The sequence below is a fragment of the Dromiciops gliroides genome, chromosome 3 (genome assembly GCF_019393635.1).
Source record: "Dromiciops gliroides isolate mDroGli1 chromosome 3, mDroGli1.pri, whole genome shotgun sequence".
In the NCBI taxonomy this organism is placed as follows: domain Eukaryota; kingdom Metazoa; phylum Chordata; class Mammalia; order Microbiotheria; family Microbiotheriidae; genus Dromiciops; species Dromiciops gliroides.
In genome coordinates, this window is record NC_057863.1 from 90,158,595 (window position 1) to 90,170,886 (window position 12,292).

Consider the following 12,292-nt stretch of genomic DNA (forward strand, 5'->3'; position numbering starts at 1 on the left):
TTTTTTAATAGTTTTTAGCTATTACCAAAAATGCTTCTGGGAATATTTTGATTGTCTGTGGCAGGGCTTCTTAAACTTTTTTCACTCTCAACTTCTTTTCGCCTGAGAAATTTTTACATGGCCCCGGGCATATAGGTATATAAAAGTAGGTATATGTAATGTTTTACTGTTGCCTAATTTTTTGTGACCCCCCACATTCAGTTATAGTTGCAACCCACAGTTTAAGAAGCTACGGTCTATGGGACCTTTCTTTTTCAAGTCTTCTGGGAGAATATGCTCACTAGTGTGATTGCTGTGTCAAAGGATAGTAACTGTTTAGTCACTTTTCCCCCCTCATATAATTCCAAATTGTTTTCCAGAATTGTAGGGCTAGTTTAAAGGTCCATGTGGGCTTGCCTTCCTATAGCTACTTCAAGTTTTACTATTTTTACCTTGACTGTTTCCATCTGCATGACCTCTTCAGAGTAATAAGTATATCATTCCTGTTTTTTAGAAGTAGATTTTTTTTTTTTTTAGTGAGGCAGTTGGGGTTAAGTGACTTGCCCAGGGTCACACAGCTAGTAAGTGTTATGTGTCTGAGGCCGGATTTGAACTCAGGTACTCCTGACTCCAGGGCCCGTGCTCTATCCACTTCGCCACCTAGCCGCCCCCTAGAAGTAGATTTTTAAAAGGTAAAATAAGCAATTTATCTGTCTAGAAAATAGTGACCTCACTGATTAGAATGTCGAAGCTCTAGATTCTGAAAGCTGTGTTACAGTTGAAATTTACCTCTTTTGCTTCTCCCTCTTTTTCTTCTCTCCTCCTTCCCCCCTTGTTTTTTTTCTTCTTCCTCAGTGTCTGGCAGAAATAGTTTTAGTTCAATAAAAAATAACACTTAGGGAAAATTTACTTTGCACAAATTTAATATTCTAGCAGATAATTTGTGTGATACCTCCTCTGTATAGAAAACTGAGCTCTGTATACCCTGTTTAAAAAACTACTTTAAGGCACTTAAGAACTTGTTAGTGGTAAAAAATGAATTGCTATTATCATGATGTCTAGTAGAATATAAATTTTTTGAGGGCAACCATTGTCTTTTGTATTTGTATTTCTAATGCCAAGAACAGCACTTGGCACATAGTAAGTCCTTAATAAATGCTGTTGATTGATCAAAAGCATCTTTTTTTTTTTTTAAATCCAACTAACACTTTTTTTTTTGGTGGGGCAATGAGGGTTAAGTGACTTGCCCAGAGTCACACAGCTAGTAAATATCTAGTGTCTGAGGCTGGATTTGAACTCAGGTCCTCCTGAATCCAGGGCTGGTGTTTTTATCCATTGCACTACCTAGCTGCCCCCCAAAAGCATCTTTTTAATGTCAGTATATTAGAACTACTTAAAAATTTGAACAAAGACGCCTGTAAATATATATTTAATAACATGACATCAAATTTCTAGTTAGGAACTTTTTTCTACCAGTGAGGTTTGGAAGCTTGTTTTTCAACTTAAAGTATTGGAATTGCCTGAGGCATTAAAGTTTTCAGTGACTTGTACAGGGTCACAAGCCTGAACTTGAAAACCAGTGTGTTTTTGACTTGGAGGCCAGCTTTCAATCTACTACATATACCATGCTACCTTTTAAAATCTTGCTAATATTTTCTTCTAACATAAAAACATTCTACAAATATGACTTTAATTTTAGTTATTTGTTAAGTGATTTGTGATCTGAGTTTAAATCATTACCCAGGACACCTAACCTGAATGCCTCTTAGATTGACTTACATGTCGTTTGTAATTAGTTTATAGGTTTTTTCAGGCAATTTTTGGCATTAGGAGAGTGGTGATGATTATTACTTATTTCCCTTGTACCAGAAGAATACCAGGAATGGTTTTGGGTTTTTTTGGTGGGGCAGTGAGGGTTAAGTGACTTGCCCAGGGTCACACAGCTAGTAAGTGTCAAGTGTCTGAGGCTGGATTTGAACTTGGGTCCTCCTGAATCCAGGGCTGGTGCTTTATCCACTGCACCACCTAGCTGCCCCCCAGGAATGTTTTTAAAAGTGATACATTTCCTTTTTCCTTTTCTTTTGCTTGTACTCTGTAGACTAATATTGTTGTCAATAAATTGAACTTTATAAATTAAAATCAAAAGATGTATATTATACATTGTTTATACTATTAGTATGTGCACACAGATACATAATCATTTCTTTCAATTCTGTTTTCCCTTGTCCCTCTTCCCCAGTTCCTTATCTGGAATTAAATCACTGTTTCTGAAATTTGCTTGACTTAAGATATATATTATTTTTATTAGTTGTTGCTGTCTTTGTTTGCTGATGTGCTATATTAGCAAGTTTTTTAAGTTGATGGTTCTGTGAAGGAATAATTTCCATATCTTAACTATAATGTTGTTTCACTAACTCCATTTTTCAGTTTTATTCCTTGAGTTTTTTTGACAAAGTGGTCTCAAGCAAAGTAAATATGCCAGATGACTGACTAATTTTAATAGACCCAATAGTATTGGCCTTTCAGCATGAAGATGGGAAAAGCCAAATTTTCATTTCCAAATTTCCATATCTAATACTTATTCCCTACCTAATTTAATAATGTCTGGCCAAACTAAATATTTAATGTATATTTTGAATGGTATTGAGAATATTGCTTTTCCTCCCTATATTTGTAAAGTTGAATTACATGGATTAATTTTCCCAAACTTGAGAAATACTTTGAAAGCATTCATATTTAAGAGTGAATTTTCTAGATATTTCTCTGAGTCATATCACATAATATTTTCTTCCCTTCTTTTTCTAAATTATACAGGTCACCCGAAAGACCCACTGGTGATCTTAGGGAAAGGATGAAGAATAAGCGGCAAGATGTGGAAACAGAGCCTCAGAAGCGAAATACCGAGGAGTCATCTTCACCAGTTAGGGTAGGAACAAGTTTCTTCAAATATTTTATGTTTGTCCTTCGTTCTTGAAGAGGACCATGACATTGGGTGATGTCATGACTTGCGCTGAATTGGATTTAAGTGAGGGAGGGCTGTGCAAAGTCATCTGGGTCCAGTGGCAAGATATAGATCGGGATGACTGGAGATGGCTTTGGATGTTTAAGACATTTGGGGTTAAGTGATTTTGCCCAGGGTCATACAGCTAGTGTCTGAGGTGAGATTTGGGGGGGGTGGCTCAGTAATGAGGGTTAAGTGACTTGCCCAGGGTCACACAGCTAGTAAGTGTCAAGTGTCTGAGGCTGCATTTGAACTCAGGTCCTCCTGAATCCAGGGCCGTGCTTCATCCACTGTGCTACCTAGCTGTGCCAAGGACCAGTTCTAAATCAAAAAATGTCTGTTTCAAAACTGGATGTCTTGTGAGAATTTCAAATTCAGCATGTCCAAAATAGAACTCATCTTTCCCCTTAAATTTCATCTCTCTTCTTCTCTTCTTTATTATTGTTGAAGGTACTTATATTCATTCTTCTTTTTTTTTTTAACCTGTATTCATTCTTTCAGTCACCTCTGTTACATGACCTTGGTGTTTTCTTTGACTCCTCACTCTCCCTCACCCTTGATAACAAATTAATTGCCATATCTTGCTGTTTTGACAACTCCACAACTCTTTTGCAGACATTCCCTTCTCTCTACTCTTAGAGCCATCATTGTAGTTGAGACCTATATCATCCCTCACTGAAGTAGCACAGTCTCCTAATTAGTCTCTCGGTCTTAGGTCTTTCCTTATTCTGGTCCATATTCTGCACATAAGCTACCAAAGTGATTCTCCTTTATCAAGGTGTTCTCTTTTATCTCTAAGAAGAATTATAAACTCCTCTTGTTGGTATTTAATGCTCTTTGCAGCCTGGCCCCATCCTACCTTTCTTGGCATATACTCAGTTCTAGCCATTCTGGCATTGATTGTTCCTCCCACACAACACTTCCATTTCTCTGCTCTCTGCCTTTTCACTGGCTCTCTCACATACCTGGAATATTCTCTCTTTTCAACTCTGTCTTTTGGGAATCCCTTATTTCCTTCAGAACTTGTGTAAGTGCCACTTTTTCTATGAAGCCTTTTCTGGACCTTCTCACTGCTAGCACCTTCCCCTGCAAGCTTAATTTTTGTGTCTTGCTTTTTGTATGTAGCTATTTTTGTGCATGATGTTTCCTCTAGCTAGACTGTAGGCTTTTTGAGGCTAGGGGCTTTTTGCTTTTGTATCCCCAATGCAGAGCACATACTCTGGCACATATTCTGTTGTATGTTAGCTTTAAATATCAAAATTTCAGTTTTATAAAGGATCACATTAATTGTTGAATGCTTTCTTCAAGGGCTTCTTTTGCAGAAGAGGAATTTACAGAATAACCAAACTGCTTCTTAAAACTTGCTAGAAGGTGTCCTGTATATTGGGAACACATAGAAAAGTACCACCTGAAAGCTCTTTTCATAAACATAGAATCTCCAAATGACAATGTTAGCTCAGCCTTTTGGCTATACCTATGATGGCACATCTAAATGTTTATGAAAGTGATAGCATTTTTGTACCAGCATGGCGGGATTATATAATAGGTCTACCTGTTATTCTGTGGACTTTAGTATGGCTTTTTTGCTTCATGGTGGGGTTGATGTTACTTTTATTTTACTTTTTTCATTAATGAACATTTTCTCCCTCAAATCCCTCACCCCCACTGGAAACCAAAACAGATCTTTGTTAAAAAAAAAGTATAGGCAAGCTAAACACAGCCCTACATTGGTCATGTCCAAAAATGTATATCTCATTCTGCATTTGAGTCTGGCACCTTATATAGTTGTTTGTAGACTTTTTTTTTTTTTTAGGTGAGGCAATTGGGGTTAAGTGACTTGCCCAGGGTCACACAGCTAGTAAGTGTTAAGTGTCTGAGGCCAGATTTGAACTCAGGAACTCCTGGCTCCAGGGCCGGTGCTCTATCCACTGTGCCACCTAGCTGCCCTGTTTGTAGACATTTTTGAGATTAAAAAAAGAAGAAGGCTAAAATCTTGTCATTTTGGATATAACCTAATAGTTAATAAAATTCTTAAAATGAGAACTTAGATAAATCCTGTGTGCTAAGTTGCCATTCTTCCCAGCAGTATGTTGTGCCAAGCCTAATTTTTTGGTGAAGCTTTACCCTCAGTGTACAGAAATACACTTCTTACTAACCATTTATGCTCCTTAATTTACTAGCATGATGTTAGTAGGAGACATTTGGTCACCTTTGCTCAGTGTCTTCTTTTACTCCTCACTAAGTGTCTATATGGTACGGTGAATAGAGCTTATGGGCCTGGAGTCAGGAAGACCTGAATTCAAATCTGACTTCAGATACTTAGCTTTGTGACCCATGACAGGTCACTTAATCTCTATTTGCCTCAGTTTCATCAGTTGTAAAATGGTAATAATAATGGTACCTACCTCCTAGGGTTCCTGTGAGGACCAAATGAGATAATATTTGTAAAATACATAGCAGAGTGTCTGGCTCACAGTAGGTAACATATAAATAGCTTATTCCCTTCCCTTTTCTCCTTCTCAACTGCTAATGTATTTTTTGAAGCTTGGTTTAGGATTTGTTCCTTGTGAATAGAATAGAGGAAAAAGAATATGGTTGACAGGAATTAATAGCCACCAGGACTTTTGCCTCTGCTGCCCCAGTAACTGTTCTAGCCAAATGTGTCTGGTCTCTTCTTTGAGCTTTTCTAGAGGGTTCTTAAGACTCTTGGTGACATTAAACTTGAGCCAGACCTGAAATTGGGCTTCTTTGCTCCATATATTTACATGCTACCTTTTTTGTTTCCTCTTTTTTTGTCTTTTGTCTTTCCTTGAAAGTCTATGTCTGGACAATTCTATCTAAATTAATTTACTTATTCACTGCCATACCAATCAGACTACCTAAAAATTGTTTTATAGAGCTAGAAAAAAATAATAACAAAATTCATCTGGGTTTTGTGTGTGTGTGTGTGTGAGTGTGTTTTGGCGGGGCAATGAGGGTTAAGTGACTTGCCCAGGGTCACAATTCATCTGGAAAAACAAAAGGTCAAGAATATCATGGGAACTAAAAAAAAAATGTACAGGAAGGTAGACTAAACTGTACCAAATCTGAAGCTTTACTATAAAGCAGCAGTCATCAGAACTATTTGGTACTGCCTAAGAAACAGAGTGGTGGATCAGTGGGGAATAGGTTAGGCACAGGAGATGCAGTAGTAAATGACTTTAGTAATGGACTGTTTGGGGGGCAGCTAGGTGGTGGAGTGGATAAAGCACAGGCCTTGGATTCAGGAGGACCTGGAGTTCAAGTCCCACCTCAGACACTTGATACTTACTAGCTGTGTGACCCTGGGCAAATCACTTAACCCTCATTACCCGGCCCCCCCCCCCCCAAAAAAAAAAAAAAGTAACGGACTGTGATAAACCCAAGGACTCCAGCTTCTAGGATAGGAACTCAGTATTTGACAAAAACTGCTGGGAAAACTGGAAGATAGTATGGCAGAAACTAGGCATAGATGAACAGCTTACACCTTATACTAAAATAAGGTCAAAATGGGTACATGATTTAGACATAAAAGGTGGTACCATAGGTAAATTAGGAGAGGAAGGAATAGTTTACCTCTCAGATTTATGGAAAAGAGAACAGTTTATGACTAAACAAGAGATAGAGAATATTATGAAATGCAAGATGGATGACTTTGATTACATTAAATTAAAAAGATTTTGTACAAACAGAAGCAATGCAGCCAAAATTACAAGGGAGGCAGAAAGCTGGGAAACAATTTTTATAGCCAGTGTTTCTGATAAAGGCCTCATTTCTAAAATATATCAGGAACTAAATCAAATTTGTAAGACTCCAAATCATTCCCCAATTGAGAAATTGTTAAAGCATATGAACAGGTAGTTTTCTGATAAAGAAATCAAAGCTATCTATTGCCACATGAAAAAATGCTCCAAATCACTATTGATTAGAGAAATACAAATTAAAACAACTCTGAGATACCATCTGACACCTATCAGTTTGGCTAATATGACAAAAAAGGAAAATAATAAATGTTGGAGAAGCTGTGGAAAAAATTGGAACACTAATGCATTGTTGGTGGAATTGTGAACTGATCCAACCATTCTGGAGAGCAATTTGGAATTATGCCCAAAGGGCTATAAAGCTGTGAATACCCTTTGACCCAGCAATACCACTATTAGGTCTTTTTCCTAAAGAGATCATAAAAAAGGGAAAAGGACCCATGTGTACAGAAATATTTAGAGCCGTTCTTTTTGCAAGGGTGGGGGGGGAGCCAATGAGGGTTAAGTGACTTGCCCAGGGTCACACAGCTAATGAGTGTCAAGTGTCTGAGGTCAGATTTAAACTTGGGTCCTCCTGAATCCAGGGCCGGTGCTTTATCCACTGCGCCACCTAGCTGCCTCATAGTTGAAGGATTTTTTTCTTCTTTTTTGGTGTGGTGGTGGTTATTCCTTTGACTTTTGTGGGGGGGAGGGGGAGGAGACAATCAAGGTTAAGTGACTTGTCCACACAGCTAGTGTCAAGTGTCTGAGGCCAGATTTGAACTCAGGTCCTCCTGACTCCAGAGCTGGTACTCTATCCACTGCGCCATCTAGCTGCCCCTTATAGTTGCTCTTTTTGTGGTGGCAAGGAATTGGAAATTGAGGGGATGCCCATTAATTGGGGAATGGCTGAACAAATTGTGGTATATGAATGTATTGCAATACTATTGTGCTGTAAGAAACGATGAGCAGGCGGATTTCAGAGAAACCTGGAAGGATGTACATGAACTGATGCTGAGTTAGATGAGCAGAACCAGGAGAACATTGTACACAGTATCAACAACATTGTGTATTGATCAACTATGATAGACTTGACTCTTCTCAACAATATGATGGTCCAAGATAGTTCCAAAGGACTCATGATGGAAAATGCTCTCCAAATCCAGAAAAAAAGAACTATGGAATCTAGATGCAGATTGAGGTTTTTTCCTTTTTGCTCTGGTTCTTCTTTCACAGCATGACTGATACAGAAATATGTTTAAAGTGATTGTACATATAAAACCTATATCAGATTGCTTGCTGTCTTGGGGAAGGGGGAGGGAGAAAAATTTGAAACTAGAAATCACAAAAACAAATGTTGAAAATTATCTACATGTAACTGGAAAAGAATAAAATACTTTTATGAAAAAAAGTCAATGTCTGGCTTTTAAGCTTTCAGTGTCTACTTCTAAATACAAAGGGATTTTTTTCAGCCCTCTTGGAGGTACCCAACAAGATGCTTTTGTGGGTGTGTGTGTGTGCCCACTCGCTATAAGTTTTTCTTGAGGCTTGAGCAGAAGATAAGATTCAAGGCTTTTATGGCATGGTGTCTCTCTCATTCTAAGCTGATTTTTTTATCCTTTATGCCAAAACTGTTTGTTCTTCCATGGGCAATCCCTTTTCATCTTCATGCCCTGTTGCTGTGTTCTAGCCTTAACCTCTTAACTGACAATTCACTTCTTGACTTGATTGGTGAGAGTTCACCAGTGTGAACTGACTTCACTCATCATCCTTGTGATTTCCCTGAAGAAAACACCCCTTGTTGGCCACCACTTCCCTATTTCCTATATATGTTGTTACCTCTTAAAATATAAACTGTTTGACTGTAACAACAGACTTCTGTATTTGTATCACCAGAGATTAAATGCCCAGTGCATGGAATGTCATAAGCATTTGATTATATGCCTTTTAGTCATTCCTTCAAAGTTCAGGTGAAACAATAGTCCAATTGATTGCTCTTTTCCCTACTACTGTCTGCCCCTTGCCTTTACTTTAAAAGGTGGTATTATAGCCATCATTTTTATTAATTTGACTTTTCTCTTCCTGGCTACATCTCTGGAAAGGGAGACCTTCCCCCGGCTACCTCTGAGATAGCTTAAAGGTGGGGTTTGTGGTTTAAAAAAAAAATTCAAGGATATTTGTAGGAGACTAAAATGATAAAAGAAAATTATGAAGCCATAAAAAGTCATGTTATCCTAGCCTTTAGTTAAAAAAATAAAAGAAAATTAGCTTATATTGACCTTAATTTTGAAGACTAATTCACTTTGCAAAAATAAAATTTTATCTCTGTCTTGGCTGCCATCACATAAATAGGTAATCATAATTGCTGTTAAAACATTTATAAAATGTTCTTGACAAATGGTTTTGACAGCTGTAGTCAGCACAAATTACTGAAGCCTGGCTCTGATCTCTTCGTTCTTTCTTGGGCTCCTTTTATTTGGACAGCTGAGGTTCCTCCCTGTTCTAGATTTATGATGTCTTATATTTGTAGTAAAGTAATAGTTACAGCTTAGCATTACATGTCCTTATCTGCCAATTTCTGTATCTATTACATGTATCTCTAATATTCAAATGGTAAGCTGGATTATCATTTAAAAAATTAAGAGATTGTCATTGTCATGTAAGATTTAGCATCTTAATGAAAAGGTATAGATGTGGTGATGAAGATTATAAGCTTCATTAAGACGGGGATTGGTTTGTAATTTCCTGTAGTATCTAGAGGCTTTTCAGATAATATAAGTCTGATTTAACTGAATGTTTGATTTGAGTTTTGAAATAGCTTTTTTTTTGTTACAGGATTTTGCTTTATAGAATTAAGATAGTACCTGGATCAAAATGAAATTCTTCCAAGTGAAGATGGTCTATTAGCCTTTAATTTAAATATTAATTTATTTACCTTTTAATGTTGTCAAAACAATTTATATATGTTTGGTTCCTATTAAAATAATTGTAAATTTTTGTTATTAAAGGTAACTAGGAATTTTAAAATGATTTTCAAGAATATTATGTAACTAAGAAAGAATATTAGGATATTCTTAATCTGAAGTAAAGTTATTAAATGTTTGAGTACTATATAGTAGTGAATATTTATGAAATTATGCTTAATCTAAATCATTCCAGTATATTGTATAAATGTTTAATTGACTATTTGCCCAGTACATGTCATACATGGAAGCTCACAGAGTTTGTGTGCTTTGCTTTTTTCCCTTGAACTAACTCTGTAAATTGATAGAAAAAATCCATACATTTTTGGCACCTTGTCCTTTATAAAGATACACTAGTAGAACAGTGGGATGAAATGTCTAGAACTTAATGCTTTGGGTAAGTGGGTAACTTTCTTACTGACAAAATTAGGAATAAATATAAATTCAGACGTTTCTTTTAATAAAGTCATATACATTAAAAAACAAACCAACCATAAAACCTTTATAATTTATGTGTGTGCAATTTTAGAAAGAGTCTTCAAGGGGAAGACATAGGGAGAAGGAAGACATCAAAATCACCAAGGAGAGAACTCCAGAAAGTGAAGAAGAAAATGTAGAATGGGAAACTAACAGAGATGGTAAGTTTAAAAAGATGTGAAAGGGGAAAAAAAAGGATTTGCTTTTTTGCTTAGTCAACTCTCGATTATTTATGTTGTGGATTTTCTGTGACCTTAGAAGGCTTTCTATCTGTTATCTTTTAGCTTTCTGTAAGGCTTTTGTGTATCCTGCATTACTGTGGATAATTGGTGCTATATCAGGAAATACTGTCTTCGAGTAGGTTGGAAAAGGCCAGCTGCTCAGCAGTTTTCAGTCAGCCTTTTATTCTGGGAGCCCTAGGTATCCCCCAAACCTTTTCATGATAGCCCTTCTACTCTGTTAGGTAGAAATTAGCCTTCTTTGAAGATTTCAGTTTATTCCCACCTTCATTTGGGTCATGGCCATTATGCCATCTCACAAGAAGTTTCAGTAGTCTTGCAACCGGATTACTTATTACCTATTACTTATTGTTATTACTTATTATGTAAGCAGGTGCTGTAAAGTTTATAAGTGCTATAAAATCTATAGTAACTAGAATTCTCAACTAAAATTTAGTTCAATTCATTTAAAAATTAACAATACCTATTTATAATATTTGTAATTATCACAGCACAGCTAGATTTATATTGTAAAGTGAGTCTTCGGTTTAGGCTAAAGCAACTGATCCAATTAATATATGAAAGGATGAATAATAGTGAAGTCTAGTAAACCTTAATTAGCTATGATGCTCAGGAAATTTGATATTCTGGCTAATTTTCTTCTATTTAATAATTTAAATTCATTTATTGAGTTTATTTAAGATATCTTGAGCAACTACTAGATGTATATTTAAGTATCATAATAGTGGCTGAAGCTCTTTGCACCTCATTTCATTTGGATGTTTGTTGGGAGTCATTCCAAAGTCATCTACACTGGGGTACTGAAGAGAATGCTAGATGGGAAGTCAAAAGATAAAAACCTGAGGGATGTCACTTAACCTTTCTACATCAGTTTTCCCGTCTGTAAATTATCGTTCAGTTCATTACTATATGGTACTTTCCATCTCTAAATCTGTGGTTTTTATGAACCCAGGATTACTTCCATGCCATATTGAAACATGGGAGTAGCAGAATTTCAGTAGAAGCATTGTAGTTGTAGGCACTTAGTGAATGTTTGTTGAATAAATGAATATTATGCTGAAGTGGTGGCTTATGTGTAGTCACCAGCATATCCTCTTTCCCACAGTGTCAGGTAAGAGTAGTTTATATTTCTTTATATAACCTCTTAAGATTGACAAAATGTTGTATATCCATTATTTCACTTGATTATTATAATATCCCTGTCAGTTAGGTAGTGCAGTATTATTAACCTCATTTTGCTATATGAGAGAACTAGTGTATTTAAAGATGTTTTGTGACATGTCCGTGGTCAACAGTTAGTATGAGTCAGAAGTAGTATTTAATTCAGGCCTTTTCTGAAATAAAGGTGGAGGAACAGAACTACAGGAAGGTGGATTAAGCCTCATGAACATACTCAAAATGAGTTAGTGTATTTTGTGTGACAGAATTACAAAGTGGCTTAGTGGGGAGAGGGGAAATGGGAGACAGTGGAGAATGGGTGTGATACACCCCTATCAAGTCTATGGATGAATAGCAAAAAGATAATTCTTGTAGTCTCTTGGAAAGACTGGGCAGAGATGGGATGGGGTTAGGGGGAGAGGAGGGAGCTTCAGGGCTGTGGGAGAGGCAGCAGAAGGAAAGGATTGAGCATTGGGGACTGATGGGATGGAGTTTAAATTTAACAGCAGGGATGGGGTGCCACTGAAGAGCATTCTCATAGGGGAAAGGTATGTACCTGTGATGGGAGTTGAGTTCCTTACTATAGCTTTAATCTAGGGAGAAGTTATTGCATTGGGAGATCTCCTTTTTGTAGAGACTTGTGCTTCCATGGACAAAATCCTTGCTTAGGAGGAGTTATGTGAACTCCTATGGGCAATAGGCAACTAGAAGAAGAAG

The 12,292-nt window shown here is 36.8% G+C and overlaps 1 protein-coding gene across 7 annotated transcripts in view; it reads left to right on the plus strand.

Moving 5' to 3' along the window:
• Positions 1-12,292, plus strand: part of ZC3H13 (zinc finger CCCH-type containing 13) — an 81,136-nt gene that overhangs the window by 7,513 nt on the left and 61,331 nt on the right. For all 7 annotated transcript variants that reach the window (XM_043993038.1, XM_043993037.1, XM_043993039.1 and 4 more), the window contains exons 4-5: positions 2,794-2,905; positions 10,231-10,339. In XM_043993038.1, the coding sequence (XP_043848973.1) occupies positions 2,794-2,905; positions 10,231-10,339 (221 nt within the window). The remainder of the gene's footprint in view (positions 1-2,793; positions 2,906-10,230; positions 10,340-12,292) is intronic.